Here is a 21,764-nt window from a genome sequence, read left to right as displayed (position 1 = left end):
GTGGAAGTTTGGGTCAAAGTGGAGGACAGAATGGACATGCACATGAACTCTGAACATGAAAACCTTTTGAAAAGTTAAAATTTAAAATATATTGCCAGATAATTAGAGCAGAGACCCAACAGAAAAGTCTAGTGAAGAGGTTAAAGGGATAGTTTGGGTGAAGTGGGGTTGTGTGACATACTACCTACAGTAGACAGCAGTCAGCACACCGCCAGCTTGTGGTCACAGACAGGAGTACGAGCACGGAAAGAGGAATTTACTGCAGCAGCAAAACGTAGTTTAGCCTCCTCCAATTAAGGCCCACCAAAAAAATATATATATATATCAGCTTAAGTGTATGCTATATTTATGGGCAACTGATCTACAGGTGAAACTTATTGTGACTGTTTTTGTCAATGGAGCTTTTTTCACTTTGAAGAGAGCTTAGATTAGGTGGAGCAGTACATTGCTTTGCTCCTGTGTCGGTACTTTTGTCTTGGCTTCTTCAAACTATGGACCATGCTGACCGCCATGTACTATGGATGTCTACCTCAAATCACCCCACTCCAAAACACCCAAACTATCCCCTTGATACGTTGCAGTGTGTGTAGTTATGTTACTGATTTGAGCGTTTTTGGCTTGAGAATTACATCTGTTGCAACACTGGTCAGCCACTTGTTGCACGTTGCCAAAACAGGACACGCAACTTTGCCTTTGAAAGTAAGAAATGTCAGTACTTGCTTAAGAGCCACTGATATTTTCAACGACTGAATAAATCACCAAAGAGACACGGTATTGTGGTCATTTAATGCTTCAGGCCAGTTGAAGACATACTTATTATCATCAGAGCATTTGCACAGACTGTGTGTGATTAGCATTTGTGGGTGGATACGTGTAGATGTCTGTTTCCATCAATATATGAAATGTTTGCTTTGGACCGCCACCTGTTGGACCTTTCAATCCTTGATTTCTGTCATATTCGATACAGATGGTGGTGACGGGCAGGTCATGTTCAAAAATGGAAGCTAAAAAAGATTTGAGCCCAATGGGAAGCAGTGCGTGGCTGTCCTAGCTGGCTTGACATTTACAGCCGTTTCCCACAGCTCAGCCTTTTACAAGGAAGCCAAAACCCATCAAGAGGAGCTTCGCTTACCTTCAAACTGATACGCTGAGATTCTTGGATCCACACAGCTTCAGTAACCAATAAACATTCCCGTAGCAGAAAAATATGTTTTATAAATCACCAGGACTTTTTAAAACGAATATTTGGGATGAGTAACTGGCTTCCTCCCCAGTAAGTCACTGATTTAGTGGACGGATTGAGGGACTGAAGAAAGGAGAGGAAAGCAAGATTTCCTGTCCTTTCTGTTTATCTAACTTTTGCCCTTTTTTTAAAAAGTCAGCTCATAGCACATGATGACTAATACCAATAAAAAGCCTAATCAGGCACTTTTAACTCGTATCGACAGTGATCTAATGGGCATGTGTTTGAAAGCAAAAATGAATTAGGCAGCGTCGGAGCCGTGACAGCCAGGTGCTGAGCACTTGGCCCATCGTACGGGAGCCTTAGCCAATTGGAAAATGCTTTCAGAATTTATCTGCACCCTTCTCCCATGACAAATTATTTTATTGTTCCCACACAGTTGGTTTTCATTTAGTATTTTGGCTAATGATGTGGGCTATTGTTATTCCTCTATTCGGCATTGATACTCTGGAAGCGTTCACATCTGATAGCACACTCCCATGCAACGGAAACCAATCGAAACGCGACACACAGAAGGTACTCGAATGCACACAGATGGTTCTCAGGATAAGAAACTTTCGTATACGGTGAGAAGGGCAATCTTGATATGCTTATTACTTTGTATATGCTGTAAATGCCTCCGTGTCATGACCTTTGTGACTTTCTGTCAAAATGGGGGTAATGCTGCTTCCTGAAGGAACAACTTCTGTACAATCTCCCCCTCAGCGAACTCCAAAACCTTTAATCACATTATGCAGTGTGTCTCATGTACCAGGACGAGTAGATGTGCTGTGTGAGAGCTGCAGATGGGAGAGATAGGGCGAAACTCGCCTCGCGTCCGAGCCGTGCACTCTGCCTGACCCGAGCTCGGTACATCAGGACTAGGCCGCTAATCTTTAACAAATGCTGGGAGTCTCCATGACCGGGCCCTTGCTGAGATGGCTTAGTCAAAACAGCCCCGCTGCTCCTGAACACAACCTCAGCCTCTAGCTTTAAGTCAAGCGCTGATTAACTAACAAATACCTGCTGCTTGTTCCATAGCATTACGCAGCCCGGTGCGTGGTGCGGCGCTGCATGGAGTTTGACAGCGTGTTTGCTGTCCTGTGGAGGATCACACGGGCCTACTGTGTTACAGGCCTGTCGGGGTTTGTGGGTAGAACGACGCAGGACATGTTAAATGAGCGAAAGCACAGAAATCCTGCACCAAATGACGATAGCTTGATTGTTTAATATTGTTTTATTTAGTGTTTTGTCGTATGAGTTGTGACCTATTGTTTCATAATGGATAACAAAGGAAGCAAAAATAATGTTGAACAACAAATTGACAGGTTTCTTTTCTTCCTGTAAGCATTTGTTACACTCAAACTGTGCTTTTACATTTACTGTGAAAATAAATCACCGAAATAACAATTCACACCGACAGCCATAAACCAAACAGCCAAGATTTTAACTCTCTGGCTTGAAATGAATCATTTTGCGATTAAGATAACTGGTTTGGTCACAAATTTGTGTCATCGCAGCGTCTCCTGCCAACTAACTTCACGGGTAGAAGCGGAAGATTTTTTTTTTTTTTTGCCAGACAATACAGTTGATCAAACATGGCCTTTTTGTCAAGTTTCAAATTTCATTGATGATCACCCTCTCCTCCCATGCTTCCAGGAAAGCCCTTTGGTTTTACTCCTACGCACATTGCCCACTCTACTTGATCACAACAGGGCCGCCAACACTTATTGGACGTGACTCGGCCTCGTCTTCTCATACGCTGTTACTGTTTATGTGGGCCTGGTCACATTTTCATACCACTTTGGGCTTCAAACAAACACAAGCAGTCCAGGCCTCTTGCCAGGCTCGGGCACAGGCGGACTTTGTCCGTGGAGCCACGCCTGACATGTTGAGTTAAGCGTCACCACTTGTACTGCGACCTGTCGCCTTGGGAGACAAATCTGAATGTTCCAAGTATGTTTTAAGTATTTAAAAATGACATTGATGCATACTGATGAATAATTCAAGTTTACTTTGAGTCATTGGTATGCATCTGTGGTGCTTTGATTGTCTTGGTACTCATATCTGATTGCACATAAATGTCAGTAGAGTATTTGGCCTCCAGCTTAAATTGCCAGTATGTTTTTAAAAAAAATATATATTTGCAATTTTCTGAGAATGATTTGATACCCTGGGAACAATAAATCTTCCACAAGTTTTACAATAACACATTAGTTTTCGAAAGAATGCAGCTTTTTATTCCAGCTAATAGAGAAATTGCAGTTCAACAGTAACTATAAACTGAATAGAATGATAAAAAAAAGAAGCTTAGCAAGGATGCGCTTTCAGTTAAGGGCTAGAAAAGGCTGCAGTGAGAGAAATATTTAATGTGTAGCCTCGTAAACCGCAATTCAACAAAAGTCAACAAGACTTGTTAGCCGTGCCCTTGATAGCTTTAGCTGTAAATGTAAATGCACAGTTTACCACAGTGCCCACTTTTACAGGGCCAGCCCTGTCATTTGACACGAAAACATGGCCGATCTAGGCCACTGTAAAGATGCCAGTCTTCTACAGCCCTCAAGAGCTCCGAGTCATGAAGGAGTCCAGCGAGAGAGGCAAAGCATCAGTATATGTACACTGCTGCTTGCCAAAGTACACTCATTTAACAGCACAAAAAGACTTGCACTGCATGTTTATGTTGGGGATGATGTAAAATGGCCAGAATTCATATTTCACATAAAAATTCTCTTTTTAAGATGGCTTCTCTCAATTTTTACGTGCAAGGAAACAAACATTTGCATTTCAAAGTTCTTCAAATAGAAATAAATGAAAAGCAACCCCAGTTATGGGTTTGGAGACTATATTGGAAAACAGGTCACGGGCGAAATTAACATTTTTTTTATTTTTTTATGGTACGTAAAGGAGCTTCACAATGAATGCCAGGTTATGTGAAAGGCTTGACACATGGTACAGGCCAGAGCTCTTTGGAGGTTCCCTCTTTATTCAGGCTTTACACTCTCGGGCCAAGAGCAGCCAAACAGCACACGTGTCAGAGGCCAAGATGATGATGAAGAATGACTTCTTTATTTCTGCTCGTTATCGTCCGATTAGGCTCCTTCTCACCACCAACCCATCCAAAAATCTATCATTTAACAACCCTCACTTTTTACTTTTGAGTTTATCACACTCGGGTTAATAGTATCCATAGCCATTTCTGTTTGCTTAGTATTTGCTGTAGGGACAGGACATGCAACTATGGCCATTTTTTAAACTAAATGAATGTGTATAAATCAAAGTGTAGGATCTGGAGTAATCCCTTATTTATTCTCTATGCGAGATCACCTTGATGTCTATTTTTATGTCTTTGTCCCGCATGCGTCAGTCCACTGTAAAACTGTGACTTCTTGTTAAAGCACCTTCACTCATACTAATCCCGCTTTATCTGCTGTTCTTAGTTATTGTGATGTCCCTGGAGATGCTGGGGCTGACCCACAGTCAAATAGAGGGGCAAGTTCTGACTCTGCAATCGTTTTTTTACTACTGAGACAAAACTCATGTATAACCATCGGCCCGACTCACGTGGTGAAGGGACACAGCTAGCGCAGAAATCATAATAAAAGGAATCTTATTACAGCCATTAAACAAGAGAAGGGAAAACACAGGAGGGCTTTAATGCCTGAACATCTAAAATGCTTACGCAGTGAGAATATATTTGCTCATAAAGCTCTTTGATGGTGGCCCTGTCCGTCCCAGCACACAGCGCCGCTGTCTGTGTAAATAGCTGTGTATTGACCTCCCACCGCACAAGATTGAATGTGTTTCCTTAGGTGTCATTTGGTACCATTTCGGGTTTTTAACGGGCCCCATTGGGCCTTAATCCCCGTAACCATGGGGGCTCAGGAAGAGTCATGCCATCGCTGCTCCTCCTGAGGTTGTAGAGAGACGAGAGGTCGGCTATGAACTCCTCACAGCAGCGTTATGGAGCTCTGATTGATGTGAAGTTTTATATATATATAATGTCTGCAGGACTGTCCATCTCGAGTTACCTGTTACTATGTTCCTGTCGCTATGTGTGATCTGTGTTTGTGAGTGTGTGGTTGTGAGGAGGAGGGGGGGGGGGGGGGTCATTGCCAAAGCCTTTGGTGAATGAGGACTCCCCACACAATAAAAGAATGGAATTGCTGACTTCCTTAGGTATGTGTGGTTTGAAACTCAACACAGGTTTTGCTCTATGGAAAACCTGGGGCCCTCTCTTATTTGTTCTGTATATTTATGAAAACCCCGATACTGTGGTGCCCTCTGAGGGGAGGAGGCGGTCATTTTTCAGCCAATTTAATGCCCGGTGGTGGTGGATGTTGACTGCAGGTCTTTTTTCACAGCTCCTCACTGTTGGTTTGAATCGGTTACAGAATATTTACGATGTGTGTCAGAGGTGTCATCAGGGTTTTCAAATAAATATTGTGACTATTCTTAATATGAGTTGAGTGATCTTCCTCATTTTCAGATAACTTGAAAATCATCCGAGTCAAGATCAATCACAGTAATCCCACTTCATAACCAAACTGCAGTGAATCGTCGGATAATGGCTGCACCACAGTTCCATTCTCTCACAAAGCTTGAGCATCGCTATGGTGTACTTTCTCGTGTGCGATGTGTCCTGTGTTGTAAGATAACATTTGTTTTGAGGAAAACGCAGAGGGATTTAGTGCTTTTTTTGTGAAGAGCGTATTTTGTGTTTTTTAAACCGGTGACATGAAACAACACCAGTAATCAAATAAAAATAAAAGCTGACCCTCTGTGCCTCTGCTGTCAAAGCAAATTTATGGGCTTTTGAAAAACCCATTTTCCTGTAAGAGCTCCATTTTGGGGTTGAGTTAACCCCCTAATCATCCTGACTAGCTAATATTCATTGTGGACACTGTGGAGAGGCTCTGGCCCCAACTTTAACCAGAAACTTCAAAAGCCAAAAGCAATTACTATGCATGCTTTGAACATATCCTTTTCTCAAAGTAACATTCCATTATTCCTCCTGCACTAAAACAACAAAAGTAACAAAGAAGTAGGAAGTGAAATTGGATTCCTCTTTCGGTTCCAAAAACATCTGGTTTGGCCCTTGTTTTAAACAACTAGCATCCCCTTTGAGAATAACAGAAGGTTATGTGCACTGTGAGTAGGTAACAAAGTAATCATTTTCAAATGTTGCTCCATTCGAATGTGATCTAATTACCGTCACTTAAAGTCAACCTCTCAGTTGGACCACCGACCATCAAGGGCATTTTCCTCCAGACGTTTTTCCTAACTATTCATTTGTTTCTCCCCCACTGCTGCCTCGAGACCTTTAGAAATATATACGGTAATTGCTGCAAATTTGATCACTTGTTTTACAGAAGTTGTATAAATCTCAACTCTGGTCAAACTATAATCGATGGCAGGAGGCGGTGCCGGGCGAGAAGAAGAGAGAGTATCTGTCAGATGGGAGCGATGCGTTTGCTACACGGAGATACTCTCATGTTCTGCGGTTGAGTTTTTGGCCACTGTCATTTCCGAGGAATTTCCTGCCATCTGTGTTCAATCGAATTCTCTCACAGATTTTGGGATTCCTTGTAAATATTGGGTGCCGGCATGAAGGGGAATGAAGGAGCTCTGTGAGTTTTGTACCGACAGCTCAGACTGAAATGAACTGCCTGCTGGCGCGAGGATGAGCTGGGCTAACAAATCAAGACAGCGTAATGTCTGGCTGCTCTGGAAAAGAGATGTTTCTGTGTCTGAGATCACTTCCAAATCGAGGAAATCTTTCTCACTGACTTTGTAGCTCAATGCTGAGTCGGCTTTTGTCCTGTCTATTTTTAGTTGTGCTAGCAGCATGCAACCATTGGATGGATTACCGTGACATTCAGATATGCTTATGCTGCCCAGAGGATGAATGACTTTGGTCCTCCAGCGCCACAATGATGTTCACACATGTAGCGTTCAGTGAAATATCTCGACGACTATTCGACGGATCGCCGTGAAATTCGGTACAGATGTTCACGTTCCCCTCATGATGAGTTGTACTGTAATTACTTTGGTTATCTTTTCCTCTAGCGCCACCATCAGGTAGAAATTGTATTAGCCCAATATTATTACTAAATACCTGCTAAACCAATGCCATTTCCATTAGCATCAGCTGTACTTTTAGTGCTAATTAGCAAATGTTAGCATTGTCAACATTGTCGTTGAGAGCATGTCTTAAACCCAAAGACTCGGTCTGTCACTCTGCCCTCACATTCATTATTGGCGATAGCTTGATGCTCACCATTGTGACCATTAAGGTTGGTTGGTCTTCTGCAGAGAGGTGTAATAAACATTGGTTTATTAACAAACCCCTTATTGATTAGATACCAGCTTACATCATGCTGGATTGGAACTTTGGACCCTATCAAACACGTGTTCAGATCTTGGAAAGTCTGCCTTTAACTTTATTGCTCGACATTCAACACGCTTTATATCAATACATATCAATGTGTAACTGTTTTAGTTATGTTGTGAATGATTTTCTCAGTTTTTATCGTTATGTTTTATATTTGTATACCTGCTTTTGCCACGCGACGTCACTGTAAATGAGGACAACCTCAGTAAACTTTTCAAGTTTAGATAAAGGTTTATTAAAATATAATAAAGGTTTAACCGGCTGCACGTGTAGTAACTCACATCAGACTAATCAAAGTCTTAAAATACAATACTTTTTGAATATGAATATAATAACCAAACATTGTTCATATAAAGAGGATCATGATAATAATGCAGTTTACAGACCATTGCAAACATGTATTATAACAAACTTTTCTCAGTTTTTTTTTTTTTTTAATTGTGGTCAAATAATTAGTGACTTAAAAAAACAAACAAAAGAAAGAGACACACACGTAATGGTCACATGGCTCACTTTTCCTTATACTGGTCATACTATTTACTTTTTTTTTAAAAGACAAGGAGAAATAAAATTGCCTCTATCATGAGTCATGAGTATCAAAAAAGTCATTTTAATAACTCAGCTGTCATTTATTGTGCTTATATAGTAATTGTGACAAATAGAGGGCCATGCTGAGGACAAATGGTGACAAATGGATCTGATTTCACTCCGGTTTCAGTGGGACGTCGGCTGTGTTTTGGTACGACTCGAGCGGGCACACGGACAACTGAGGCCTATTGTTCGAAAAGGGGAAAACGCAGCTTTTGCAGTAAATCTCCATGTTTATTTTTTTTTACTGCAGATTTATATACACTGGTTATTCTCATGGGCGAACACACAGAAAAAACACAGGCACTCAAAGTAGCATGTGCACACGCAGCTTCAGGATCTAAAGCCTTTCAAATAAACAGTGATTTCAAATGTTTTAAAGTACTTTGTGACACTACTCGTGTTTAGTTATTGCAGAAAATAACTTGATTCTGTTGAGAAGTGTGCCCATCTCACCTTAAACACTTTCTCTGAGGGTGTGGTGCCCGAGTGCTCGTCAGTCTTCTCGACTGGCATCGCTCTGCCAGTATTTACTGCCGCCTCCCCAAACAGAGCAGCCTCTTGTTTGGCTTTGAAGCACCTCCTGGATCCCATGCCGAGGTTTCAGCTCTGTTGGCCTGGCTCCGGTGCCGCGTTGTTCACCAGCCCTATAAAGGTGTCTGTCACTAAGCCAGACGTCCCTGTCGAGTCTGCCGGCCAAGTGCATCACGTCTTGTCAGTCTGCTGGTCTATCAAGTCCGTCTGTGGGCCTGACTGATGCTTGGTACGCTGTTTGGCCTTTACAATTATGTGGCTTTTCAGTCAAATTATAGGATGTGGTTTGGCGGAGCACTCCCTGTAAAACTTTGTGATTGTCTGTGATTAATTCTGGCAGTGTACAGATTTGTGGGCAAAATGTTGTTATGATAGTGATTGTTAGGATAGAATTGTGGCTACTAGTTGCTTTAAAGTGGTTTGTTGACTATGCACATTTTTGTTAGATTAGCAAACGTTACATAGATGATATGCTTATTTTTGTGATAATCAATCATTGCTGTGGTGCTTTTTTTTTTTTTTTTTACTGCTCTTCCCAGAGGTCAGTGTGCAAACATTGTCTTCGAGCATGATGAGGTCTTCTCCTTGGGTTTCCCGGTGATTAAGTCTGTTTCTGTATGCTGAGCTCTGTTCTTTCTCTGTTCAGATATCATCATGTGGTTATCGCTGCTTATGCTAATGACTCACTTCTGTTGATTCTGATCATCTCTCTGTTATAGCTGTTGGAAACGTAAACGCATCACTTCCTGTGCATCAGATAATTATCTTAAGACCAGCTTACATTGAGTTAAGAATAGCAAATGCAAAATTAACTGGGACTGCAGTGAAAAAGAGAGGAGCATTATGGGTATTTAGTTATGTGAAAAGTGGAAATTATACATCAGCCCAGAATATACACTCAGTTTATTACCTTCACCCAGCAAAAACTAGTAAACAAAGAGGGTAGAGTGAATATCAGCGAGACCTCTCAGCATCATGTAATACAGTTCAACAGCACCACAAAATGACCATTAAGTTGAATCAGAACAGTCTGAACAATAATTTGAAATTATAACCGTTACAAAGTTAGGAGGATTTACTGCAGGGCGGTTGTTTTTGGCACTTCTTCTACCGAGGGGATTTTATTAAACTGGCTACTCAATGTAGGTCTGTTATTTCTCCAGTGTTAACAACCATAATACATTTCAACAGATCTTAACTGAAAAGGACACGACGTCTGGAACAATATCCTAGATGGAAAAATGACAAAATAAATCAGCCACATTATTGTGTATGAGGTGACTGCCTTTATCAAGGTGGAGTCAGATGTTTATTAAAACATAAAATGTGAAGCATAGAAAGCTCTGTCACTCAATCATTTCTGCAGTTTGAGGAATTACATGCAACAAAGCTGATAATGAGCTGCAGCAGAGGCCAGTCTGAAATGATGTGACTGATGACTATTATCTTACTTCTGACTGACTGATCTGATCTTTCTCTTGAATCTTTATCATCTGCTGATCTTTCTCTTGAGACCATTGTTTTTTAGTCTTCCTCCCATTGATGTGGATCACCTGTTCTTAGATTCACTATCTCAAGGGATAGCCTGGAGGGCACGACCAGTGACAAGAGACTACCACCAGGTGGTGACATGCACAAGTGTAAAGTTTTAATTATGTTAATCAGGGAGGACAGCGGAGGAAACGATTGGCTGGGACGGTTAGTCGGATGTTGTGGGAAGAGCTCAGGAACAACCACAGGCATTCAGTGCATCTTCCTCTGTAAGACTTAAGTGTGAGTGGAACCTTTTGAGTGTGTGTGTGTGTGTGTGTGTGTGTGTGTGTGTGTGTGTGTGTTTGTGTGAGAGAGAGAAAGACAGAGAGGAAGAGAGGAGTTTGTGTACGTGAGTGTGTGTGTGGGGAGTCACATAATCCCACAACATTTTCTCCTGTGTTTGGGTTTTGACTTGGAGCGTCCCGCTCTTTAAGCCGTGTGGTAGAGTGGTCGGCCTTTGGGACTCGGTGGGCATCAAACATGGCACTGGAGCGGGTTGGGTGGGTTGTTGGGGATGGGAGTGTTGTTGGCCGCCAACTATTTGTTTGTGTTCACGACTGCGGTTAGCACAGCGCCATTTGAAAAGACTGGTATTACAAAGACGCCTGCTTCCCACAACATGTGCCCTCTTCCTCTAAAAAGCAGGAGAGCTAATCATTCGCCGACCACCGCATTCATCAGTGTGAGTGAAAACTCTGTAGCCACTTAGCACGAACAACCAGACGTATCCGCAAAGAGGTTTGCTCGGACGACTGGGCTCAGTTTCTTTAATGCTATTACTCTTTTGGAGTGGAAGGAAGATATTTTTTGTGCTGTACCCAGAAAATAACCGATTCTTTCAGCCGGATGCCTCTGGAGCCACATGAGTCCCTTTTCTTCACTTTTTTTTTTGTATTCGTCTTTCATTAAGCTAGTGTGAGTTTATTGTGTGACCAAGCTGGCCATGAGAAAACAGGGAGGAACAAAGATAACTGGTTGAGAGCAGCTGAAATCAGCTCGAACAAATTGATTTTATCCTCATGAAAGTTCTCATGTCCTCTGGAACTGGTAATCCCGCTACACAAACACTGACATTTCTGTGCTCCGACAGTAATTTAATAGAGTTTTTCTTCTTCCCTGGCTACGCACCTGCTTTAAGAGGAGCTTTCCTCGTAGACATTGTTATTTTTCATTTTCTTGTGCCCTCAGGATTTTCAATCATACATCTATTACTAAGCAAACAAATAAGTTCCGGGCCTATGCCGCAGACACAAATATAGACATGAGTTATGAGATTCAGAGAAGCTGGGAAAGGCTTTGGACCCTAATACGCAACATCTGCAGCAGACAAGACGCACAACCAGAGCGTCCCTCTCCAAAGTCCCGCAGCCGGCTGTCACACACTTGTAACTGTTGACCTGTCTCATGTTGAAAGAGAGGGGGAGACCGATGGCAAGTGGAGGTTTGTTGGGGCAAACGGGAGTAAAATGATCATTATTAACTGTTTAGGCGCTGAATGTTATGATTTATGGTGCCAAAGTGGGGCCAGTTGAGGTGTCACATTGGATTTCCAGAGGCATCTGTCTTGCGGTTTTGGCAGATTGTTGTACCTTGGGTTCAGATGTTTGTATTGCACTCCTGACATCTCACCCCCCCCCCCCCCCCCCCCCAAAACAGCCTCCTGCTTTAAGTACAGTACACCTCTGATCGCTCCCCTTTCCTCTCCCGAAACCATCCATCCATCTGCACATCTGCTTTTCATTGAGGCCCGCATGTCTCTGAAGACTTGAACACATTAAACGCTGGCACAAGCACAGTCTCATTCTGGCACTTAACACAACGCTTAGGTGACTTAAAAGGGAGAAGCGAGAATTATAGAAAATGAAGTGTCACCGAAATAAAAAATCGCCCCAGATTACCACCAATTACACTTAATAATGCTGTCCAGACCATCTGCTGATCAGATGGAGGACTGGTGTTGTCTGTGGAGGAATAATGGTACCAGGAAGTGCGAGAAGTAGGGAGATTCATCGAGGGAGACAGCAACACATTTAACTATGTGATGATGTGGTTTGATCTTTACTGTATGGACTGGAATGCTTTGTATGGTAATGCAGTCATAACTGCGTATCTTGGGATAATAGCCATGTTGTTTCAGAGGGGTTAAGTTCTGCTAGATTGGAGACATGTGTCTGCTCTGCTTTATTAGTCATTTATTAGTCACCGAGGTCAGGGGAGAGTTTTTTAGCCAAGGCACAACACTGCTGAACTTGAACACGACTCTGATCATCAGCCCCTGAGGCAGCCTGAATAGGTGTACAGTTACAGCGCACCCCAACTGGCCACGATCCCCAATGTGAAATTCATCCAATATGTGAAGCGTGTTCAACCATCAGTGTAATCACCGTCACAGTGACCGTAACCTTCCACTAAAGAGCGAGTCGAGCCCTAATCATCAGAACCATTGGGTCTGCATTCGTTCATTGTTCCTGTCCATTGTCTTATTTGTTTAGCCTCCATGGTCATGGCTGCATTAATCAGCAGGAGCCGGATTAGAAAGCACTTTCCGACCACGATCGTGATGCATCTGAGTTTTACAGCTTATGTGCGCCGTGTTCCCACAGGATTTTGACAAGAGGGAAGCGTGACAAATGGATGACATCAGAGCAGGCGTATTGCAGGGTGATTGGAACCTTGTTTCCCTCCACAACCTGAGCCAAAAAATAATCATACATGTCCCAAAACAAGTTCTCGAATAACCACGCTTATCCTTTTATAATTACACTCTTGTTTGAAGCATTCATTTTTTTTGCATTCATGTGCAATGGAGCATAGAAACTGGTATACTGCTCCTTTTAATTCTACTTCTCCTCTTATAAGTTTCACTGAGCTCCTCAGTTTACTGTCATCCTGCACTGATGCTCACTGAAAAGAACGTGCTACTTTAATTATACAGGAGAGGAGGCAGAGCAATAGATACCATGTGATGACATTTATGGAACGGAAGATACCACTTTAGATGTAGCAGAGTATTATTAGACGCCGTGTTATCGACGGGGATTGTTTCTTGCTCACAGTCCTTGTTCCATTATGTGCTTTTTTTTTTTTCTCTTTTTTTTTTTAGGGTGGTGTTTTTAAGAGGCGAATAACAATAGAGTCCTTATTTGTGCCTGCGTCTTTAGTAGTCAATGCTGACATCAGTGGTTCTTTGTGAGGATGAGCCAGCACATCTGTACATGGTCTCTTCCCTGAACACAACATTTGCCCCCGGTGCTTCTGGCACCATCTTACCTCTTTCTTTCTGCTCCTGATCTCACGCCCTTACAGCCTCACCCCTAATTGGGCCTGAATGCTTGCAACTGTGTTTTTATCCGAGTCGTATCGCCACCCGGCTCGTTCTAAGGTGCTCACGAGAATTGGACGCAATAGCAAACTCCATTTTCCTGGATAATCTGCAAAGATTACCTGTAAATGCGAGGATTTATTTTAAATTGCGGTGCCTACAGATTGAGCTCACTTTAGAAGTCCTCTGTGAAGTTTTCGTGTAAGCAAAGAAATATTTATATTCAAGTGTTTCCTTGAGGTCAAACAAACATGGTGAATGCATTTTGTGTCTCATAAAACATTTATGAGATTGCTTATTGGACTTTTTTGAATCATGTACATGTTAACTTGATATCGGTCTTCTGGTGTCCTGCCTTTATGCTGCTTTGCATGCTACTGCCACCAATTGTTGGTCTGTGAAATAGCGTGAAACCAGCAGTAGGAATGCGGTACTGTGTCGCCAGTGAGCTTGTGCAAGTTCATGATACAAAGACTCATAAAAACATTGCTCCATAGACTTACTAGTGGTCAAAAAACTCACAAAAGGATTTTGGAACAGCTCAAGTCTTCCCTAGAAATGAACATGGAAAAAATTCAAATCCAGGGCCAAAGGAATGTAAAGTATGATGAGCACACATCTGCTTACCAGACCACCCATTAACTCTGCACAATCACAAAAAGAATGGTCATCCCTCTCACATCCTCAACCTCATTCACTTTATTAATTCACACAAACACACACATCGTAGGCTCTCTCTCCTCCCGTCACTGCTGCTGGATAGCTAACATTTCCCCTCAAAGCCTGATGCTCTTTCTGGCTTCCACCTCCCGATCAAACTAGCCTCTAACACACAATGAAATGTTCAGCGCTAAATTACCATGGCACATTCAATATAAACTGAATTTACTGTTGGGTCCCATCCAAGCCACCATATGTCGAGGAGCCCGTTTCCCAAACCAGAGCATGACTGATGCTGTTAATCTAGCAAAGCTCTAAATCACTGGAGCGCTAACTTTCTGCAGCAAGACCTTTATCACTCCTGTAACACTCCGACTTTAATGTCCTGGAGACACTAAGAAGGTGTCTCTAGGATGGAGTAACGTGAGTCCACTTGAGCTTTCGCAGCCGTCATCATAAACGTTAGATACAGGAGCGCTGGCAAGGTTTTCCTTTTTTTAGCTGCTACTACCTGCTTGTATTAGAACGAATAACTTCAAAGTCTCTGTTTCAGTGACACTCATTGTCTGTCTCCAGTCCAGTCAATGGTTCTGCCACAAATTGGAGCAGCAAACAACTATTTGCAATGTAAAGATATAGTGGAGTAATGGCATCCTGAGCACAGAATGAAGTCCTGTTCCCCCCCCATCGGGTAAACACTGTAAGCTCTGTCAGCACTGTTGTAGCTGTTAGCACCGTTAGCTTTTAGCAGCCGGCTCAGATGCCTCCATGTTGAGAGCTGTGTGGAGACAATAAATATGCTCTGCACCTTTCACACAACTCCAAACAAATACTAATGTTGCAATGTATCTGCTGGATGTTTAAATAGGTGTTTGAGCAAAATCTTTTTTTTGTTGTTGAATATGTCAGTGTTAACAGTTTGTTTCCACTGCCTCCAAGTGACCAAAAAGATCAGTTATTAAGTCTCGCCTGATGTAGATGCAGTTTAACCAAACAGCACCGTGGTCTATTAAGCAAACATTCCCAAACTTACTTATGTACTGATGTTCACTAAGAGCACATGTACCTTAGTATTAAGGTTTGATACTAGTGCAGACACAACGCCTGACTTTTATTGATACCGCATTCCAGAAATATGAAGAGAATTTTCACAAAACCCTTGCAATGTGATTCAATGTATATTTAAAGGTGCAAGATCCGAGACTGGGAGACATTTCGATTGCCTCCCAACAGCTCTCAACATGTCAACGGCTCGCTGGTGGCTCATAGCTAACGGAGCTAAGAGCGCTAACAGTGCCAACTACGGCGAAAGTGCGGACAGAGCTAACAGTGTTTAACTGAGCGGGAACGAGGAGTGCAAGCACCACTGCTGTGCTTCAGCAACGACGCTGTCGGCTGCAACGGAATTATTTGAACAAAGTAAGGAGAAGCTCGGATAGCAACACACACAGAGGGAGAGCGACTTCATTCTCTGCTCAGGTAGACATTCCTCCACTATATCTATAGTTGTTTAAATCTATATTAATGTTCGGACTGGTAAATAAAGCTCCTGAAAGTAGTGTAAGGTTCCAAATTATGTCGGCTGAACACAAACGGCCGTACAAAATCTTGCCTGCATAAAACAGTTTAAAACTGACTGAATAAATAAACAAGGTTGTGAATGTAAACAGATACTTTCCGTTTGTGAATTGGGACAAATTTCGAAAGTTGATACCAAAAAAAATATTGAGGTTCAATAGCCAGACCTAATGCCAGGTGTAGTGTTTTGCAAAATACATGCAAACACAGAGCTCAGTGCAAACTCAGTTCAATGGGTTCTGGCAGTGAAGTGATATTTCCCAACAAAAAAAAATAAAAAATCATGCTGGAAAACAATGGTTGTATTATTTGTAAGTTTTAGTGAATCATCTGCAGACAGGTAATCAGTGTTCTGGGATCATCCCTGTCTTTTCTTTATGTCTGACTCATTTACATGGTGGACTTTTCCTGGCGAGCATCCACCCTGTGTTGTGAAACAGCGAGCATTGTCTCATAATTCGGGTTACATTTACCGGGCTTCCTGGTTTGGGTTTAAGTGGTGACTAAGATATGTGTGTGAGAGAGAGCATGTGCATTCAGTCAAGGCCTCGTTGACCGACTGCCAGGACATCCAGTGCTTTATGATGACAATGGTTTTATTTGGTTGTTTTTGTTGTTTTTGCGTGCATGTGTATGGACAATAAATGCCTAATTAAGAGATCTCTGATGATGTTAGTCATCTCCACCCTGACTCATGTCACTTCTGGCCATCCTGATTGAATTACTCCCGACTTGAGGCAGAGAAACACTTGGCTTCACGTCAGCGGGCCTTGAAACGTTCATACAGAAACACAGGCGTAAGCGCTCAGCCAACGAGCAAGGGGAAAAAAAGTCAAACAAAAAGACGGAACAATCCAAAATTTGATAAACACAGCGATTTGTATTGCTTGAAAACAGACCAGAGCTGAAAGACATCTTTCCTTCTGTTAACGGCTTTGAGTGAAACCAGCGTTGTTCCGACGGTCCCCCGGCAATACTCGACTGTTTGCGTTGCTCGCTTTGCCTTTTCTCTACTTCTTTGTGTTTCAGCCGTGACCCGCGACAAGACAAATGCAGAGGAGACTAAGGATACATCCACTGTAGGAGGGATATGTGAAAAGATGTTTCTTACATTGGGGATAACATGGCTCACAAAGTTCCCTTGTTTTCTCTTTGTCTTTTGTTCGTCCTTCTAACCTTTTTCCCATATTCCAAAATAGCCCCCCCCCCCTCTTCTCTCTTCTACTGTTTACTCTCCTTCACCATTTGTTACTCATGTTGTAATATCTTAATCCTTTGTTAGTCTTTTTGCATTCTTCAACTGTTGCACAAATACAGATTTTTGTTGAATATTTCTCCGGCTCTTTTCAAATTGAGTTTTTTTATGTTTTCTCTCACATACAGGGTGTATAGGTGACTTTATTAATAATACTTCATGGTGTGTGATAACATTGTCAATAACATCATTAGGAGAAAATTGAATTTGAGAAATTGAGTTAGGAAAGTTGGAACAGGGGACCCGTGGTCGCCTACACATGAGAGTGTGGGGATATCAGCTTACCCTTCACAAATATTTCTTCATACATCAAGGCCCTCCCTTCGTTCACTTTCATCTCTCTCTTTCCTATTTTTATTATGTTTTGGATCCCATTCATAAAGCCTTTAGGTCTTCTCAAATAGTCAGGTTGGAATGATAAAAAAGAAAAATCACTATAGTTGATCCAAAAAAGTAAATGTAGATGTAAACAGCAGTTTTAATTTTCCTCATCAAACAGGTCATGTGCAGATATGAAACATTCATTTGTTATGAATTATTCCTCCACCATAGTTCCTTTTTTTTGTTGCAGAAAAAAAAACCTAAGAAGCCTTTTGAATGAAACATATCTAAACAATAATAATCTAAAGCAAGTCCATTTGCCCTTCACAAAGCACTGCTAGATTAGATCACTTTCGTCACACTTTTAATATAATTATTTTGTATTAATAATTTACCAATTGAATAAATCAAATGACAAATTAATTAAATCAATCAGTGAGGTCACCATTTTTACAAAATAATTGATTTAATAATATTAGAACAACTGGTGGTAAATACAAAGGGACGGCGTATGATTTCATATTTATACATTGGTTACACTTTTACTGGCTGGATCTTCCAGGCACATTCATTTGAGTTTGTTTATTTTTGCAAAATGGACGCATCGCCATTTGGAATACAATTCTTCAATTACTCCTGCAATAATATTTGGCAATAAATCTCTCAGACGTTATTCTTACGGTCATCAGTTGGCCACAGAGCTCTCCATATATCACTAGATACTACAGTGGTGGCAGCCAATAATTGTTCCTCAAGAGAATATGCATAATCTAATAGGATTTCAACATGTCACTGATGGCATGCGTCCCATATAAAGTCAGTAGATCCCTGGGTTCACTCTGCGTAACCCATTTTTAATTTGAGAGTGACATTGGGTCACTGCTCAGCTTCACAAATTAAAGACTTAGCCGGTTATGTGATATTTCTTCTGCTTTTCTTTCAGCGAATACTCCCTACTGCTCAGAGAAGGATTTAGACACCGAGCTGGGTGACGCTGAGGGCGCCCTGATGCGATGTGGGCAGAGCTTGCCACTGCTGGTGGGGGGTCATTTAGGGGGGCTTTACACCCAGAGCCTCCACGGCAGCAGACCTACACCCGACCTCATTCTGCAGGACGGCCCTCACCAAGACACCAGGTAAACTGTCACTATCATTGCCGTTTCATCGTAACTTTGTTCCTGTTCCCGTTTTGAATGTTTCCTCTTGGGTGTAGTATTACTAAAAATATGCAGGTACAATGTGTTTTTCATTATCTTTGCTATTGTGAACCAGATGTACACATATGTAGCTGGAAAGCTTTACCCAGTCCCATAAAACACACCGATGGGGTCCAAAATACAACATTTATGTTACACTAATGCGATTCTCCTGTTGCGCAATCTTTGACTACCGTTCGGTTCCAGTCAGAAATAATTTCAAGAAAAGTTCTCTGTTGTGAGGTTTGTCCCTTCTTTCCCCTCCTCATCCGATCAAAGTGCTCCTGGACAGCCATTCACTTCTTTCATATGGTCTCTCAATATTTTCACTATAGCCAAACAGGAAATGGTGCTCCTGAATAGAAAGAGAGAGAGGGGGGGGGGGGGGGGGGGGGGGGGGGGGGGGGGTCTTTATTAACAACAACGATGACAAAGTCTGCCAGTGGCTTTCTCCAGTCCTAGCTAGCGTTAGCTCTGTTTTTTCCCCCCATCGCGCTCAGGGGAAGAGACAAAGACGATACCTTCATGAGACAGCCCGGAGAAAAGAGAGCTCTTCTCACATCACTCAGGGGCTTTGGACAAAATCCATAATGAGCCAAATGACAGGAATGATTATGTAGGAGATCACAGCAACGCATGGAGAAATCTGACCTGGGTTCCCCATTCAGTGGGGCAAAGATTCCCACCATAATACACAGTATTGTAAACGGTGACCCTTCATAGGCCGCAATTATGCCACCAAAACAGGTGACTCCCTATTTATCCCCAATATTGGGTTGGGTTTAACCCCTTTGTGTCATCAAAGCCTGTCAGATGGACACACTAGCCAGTGGCCTCTCGGTCTCAGTAGCCATCCATCCCTCCCCCTCTCTCTATTCTTAGTCATAAATGCCCATTCATATCCTCTCACTACCAGGGGATCCTGTTTCATTTTTTTCATGAAAACACTCTGGATCATCAACAGCAGTGGATACTACAAAGTGTCCAACATCACCTTAAGTCACTGAATCCTACTCAATGTTAATGTTTGTTTCCCTACGGTCCCTTATGATGTATGAAAGACTTGGTTGAATTATTTTCAATCAGCGGGACTCATTTAGGATGATAGGATTTTTATGTAAACTGAGAGAATGATTGGAGGAGGAGGGGTTAGCAAGAGGCTAAACTCTGACTGTGCTGCCGGTGGGAAGGATGAACAAGCCGGTATCTGTCATCAGCCTGTGAGCTAATGGCGCTCATATTCCTCTTTGTGTGTTATTCTCCTTACAGATCCTCTTCTGCCTTCCAGAGGACCCTGCCGGGGGCCTCACCTAGCCTGGACTGCGGTGGTGCCAACGGGACTCGCTCCTCACTCCCTTACTCAATCAAACAGGAGAACTCAATGGGCTACAAGATCTCCAACTCAGCGTCTGGGGTCCACAGCACTTCTCCGGCCGGGTTTCAGAACTGCAGGGCAGGCCAGGTTTTGGGGATGCCAAGGGACGATATAGTTGGAGTGCCGCATGTTAGCAGCGGCGGTGGTGGCGTATGCACAGTGAGCGGCGCTGTGTCAGGGAACGCAGTGCAACCGTTTAATAATGAAGATGGCTCCTCCCCGCTGGCTTTGTCCCCAACTGGCTCCCGTCATTCAGCGCGGCTGCTCAGTGCTAGCAGTCTGAGGAGACGCTGCCTGTCCCTGGCCTCACCGTCCACCTCCGCTGCCGGCAGCGTCGCTGCCACGGGTTCCCCATTGGCTACTGGCGCTTCCTCCGAGGAGATCAATATCACCGCTATCATCTGCTCCTCCTCCCAGATGTCGATGGTTGCCTGCGTCAACGGTTTCCGCACTAACCTCTCGCCCAACCACGCCAGCAGTGCCGGCTTCTCCTCCTCTTCCTCCTCCTCTTCTACATCCCCGCTCTCTAACTCCTGCTCACGGGAAGCCCCCCAGAGGCCCCCACCTCACGGCAGCCCGCAGCAGGCCACGCTGCAGGAGAGCTGTCAGCTATCCTCACCTGCCACCTGCCTGCTGTCCCTTTCCTCCTCCTCATCGTCCTCCTCTTCAGTGTCATCAGTGGAGCCCGAGCAGGGCCAGGGGCTGTGTGAGGAGCGGGGCTCCATGCTGCCGGGGCGTGGGGCGGGAGGAAGTGCCGGGGGAGGTGTGGGAGGAGGGGCAGGAGGCTCGGACGGGTTGGGGCTACTGATGAGTGGGGCCCTGATGTCTGGCATGCTGCATTCGGGGCCAGAAGTTGGGGTTCTCCTTGACGGGGGCCAAAGATCAGGGGCTGCCCTCAAACAGGAGCCGCTGGATGATTTTTCTCCTAGCGAAGATGAACTCTTTCACTACCATCATCACCATCACTTGAGTGGTCGCAACGGGCACCTTCGTCAGCCTCACCACCCCTCTCGCCCTGCTATGCCTCCACCCTACCACCTTCACCAGTACGTGGGGCCCAGTCCTGGGGGCCTGCTGCACCACCAGAGCCAGCAAACGGCACCAACCTCTTCCCTGGGACTCAAACCGACCTCTGGAGGCCCTCCTGGGTCTCACACGGCCCCAGAGCGGGAAGAAGTCGGAGGAGGAGCAGCGGTTGATAAGCAGGTGTGTCGCTGGATTGACTGCAGTGCTGCGTACGAGCAGCAGGAGGAGCTTGTGAGGCACATTGAGAAAGTCCACATCGACCAGCGCAAAGGTGAGGACTTCACCTGTTTCTGGGCCGGATGCATTCGTCGCTACAAGCCCTTCAACGCCCGCTACAAACTGCTCATTCACATGAGAGTCCACTCCGGAGAGAAACCTAACAAGTGTATGGTGAGTCATCATAATCCTGTCAAATTATCCAGCAAAACACTTGCCACACCCCAAAAATCAGACACCTGTGGTCAGTCATATTCACAACATATCCAGAATTGTTGTAAATCACCTCCTAGTCATAGTCATCAAGTATTTGGTTGTATTTATTGGATCAATATGAATCTAGTTTGTCTCATAATTGCAACCATCTGTTAAAAATGTGTTTCTGTTTGAATTAGACACAAGCACATATTTCACAGAGTAATGCAGTCCCCTCAAGAGGATTTTTCCTCAACAAGATACACGTCAATTGTGTCCAAAAACAAGACCGGACTTGCTTCACTGCTGATTACTTTTCAACAGAAACCTGTATTTTGTTTTGGTTGAGAAA

At 43.4% G+C, this 21,764-nt stretch overlaps 1 protein-coding gene across 1 annotated transcript in view; it reads left to right on the top strand.

Annotated features, from left to right (window-relative positions):
* LOC137884250 (zinc finger protein GLIS1) overlaps positions 1 to 21,764 on the top strand; it is a 66,748-nt gene that overhangs the window by 8,628 nt on the left and 36,356 nt on the right. The window contains exons 2-3 of the mRNA XM_068725980.1: positions 18,348 to 18,540; positions 19,870 to 21,391. Of these exons, the coding sequence (XP_068582081.1) occupies positions 18,348 to 18,540; positions 19,870 to 21,391 (1,715 nt within the window). The remainder of the gene's footprint in view (positions 1 to 18,347; positions 18,541 to 19,869; positions 21,392 to 21,764) is intronic.

Source organism: Cebidichthys violaceus, unplaced genomic scaffold (genome assembly GCF_023349555.1).
Source record: "Cebidichthys violaceus isolate CVI_PGR_0920_01 unplaced genomic scaffold, fCebVio1.0.p SCAF_37, whole genome shotgun sequence".
In the NCBI taxonomy this organism is placed as follows: Eukaryota; Metazoa; Chordata; class Actinopteri; order Perciformes; family Stichaeidae; genus Cebidichthys; species Cebidichthys violaceus.
Note: the sequence above shows the minus strand (reverse complement) of the source record. Positions and strands in the feature narration are given on the sequence as shown.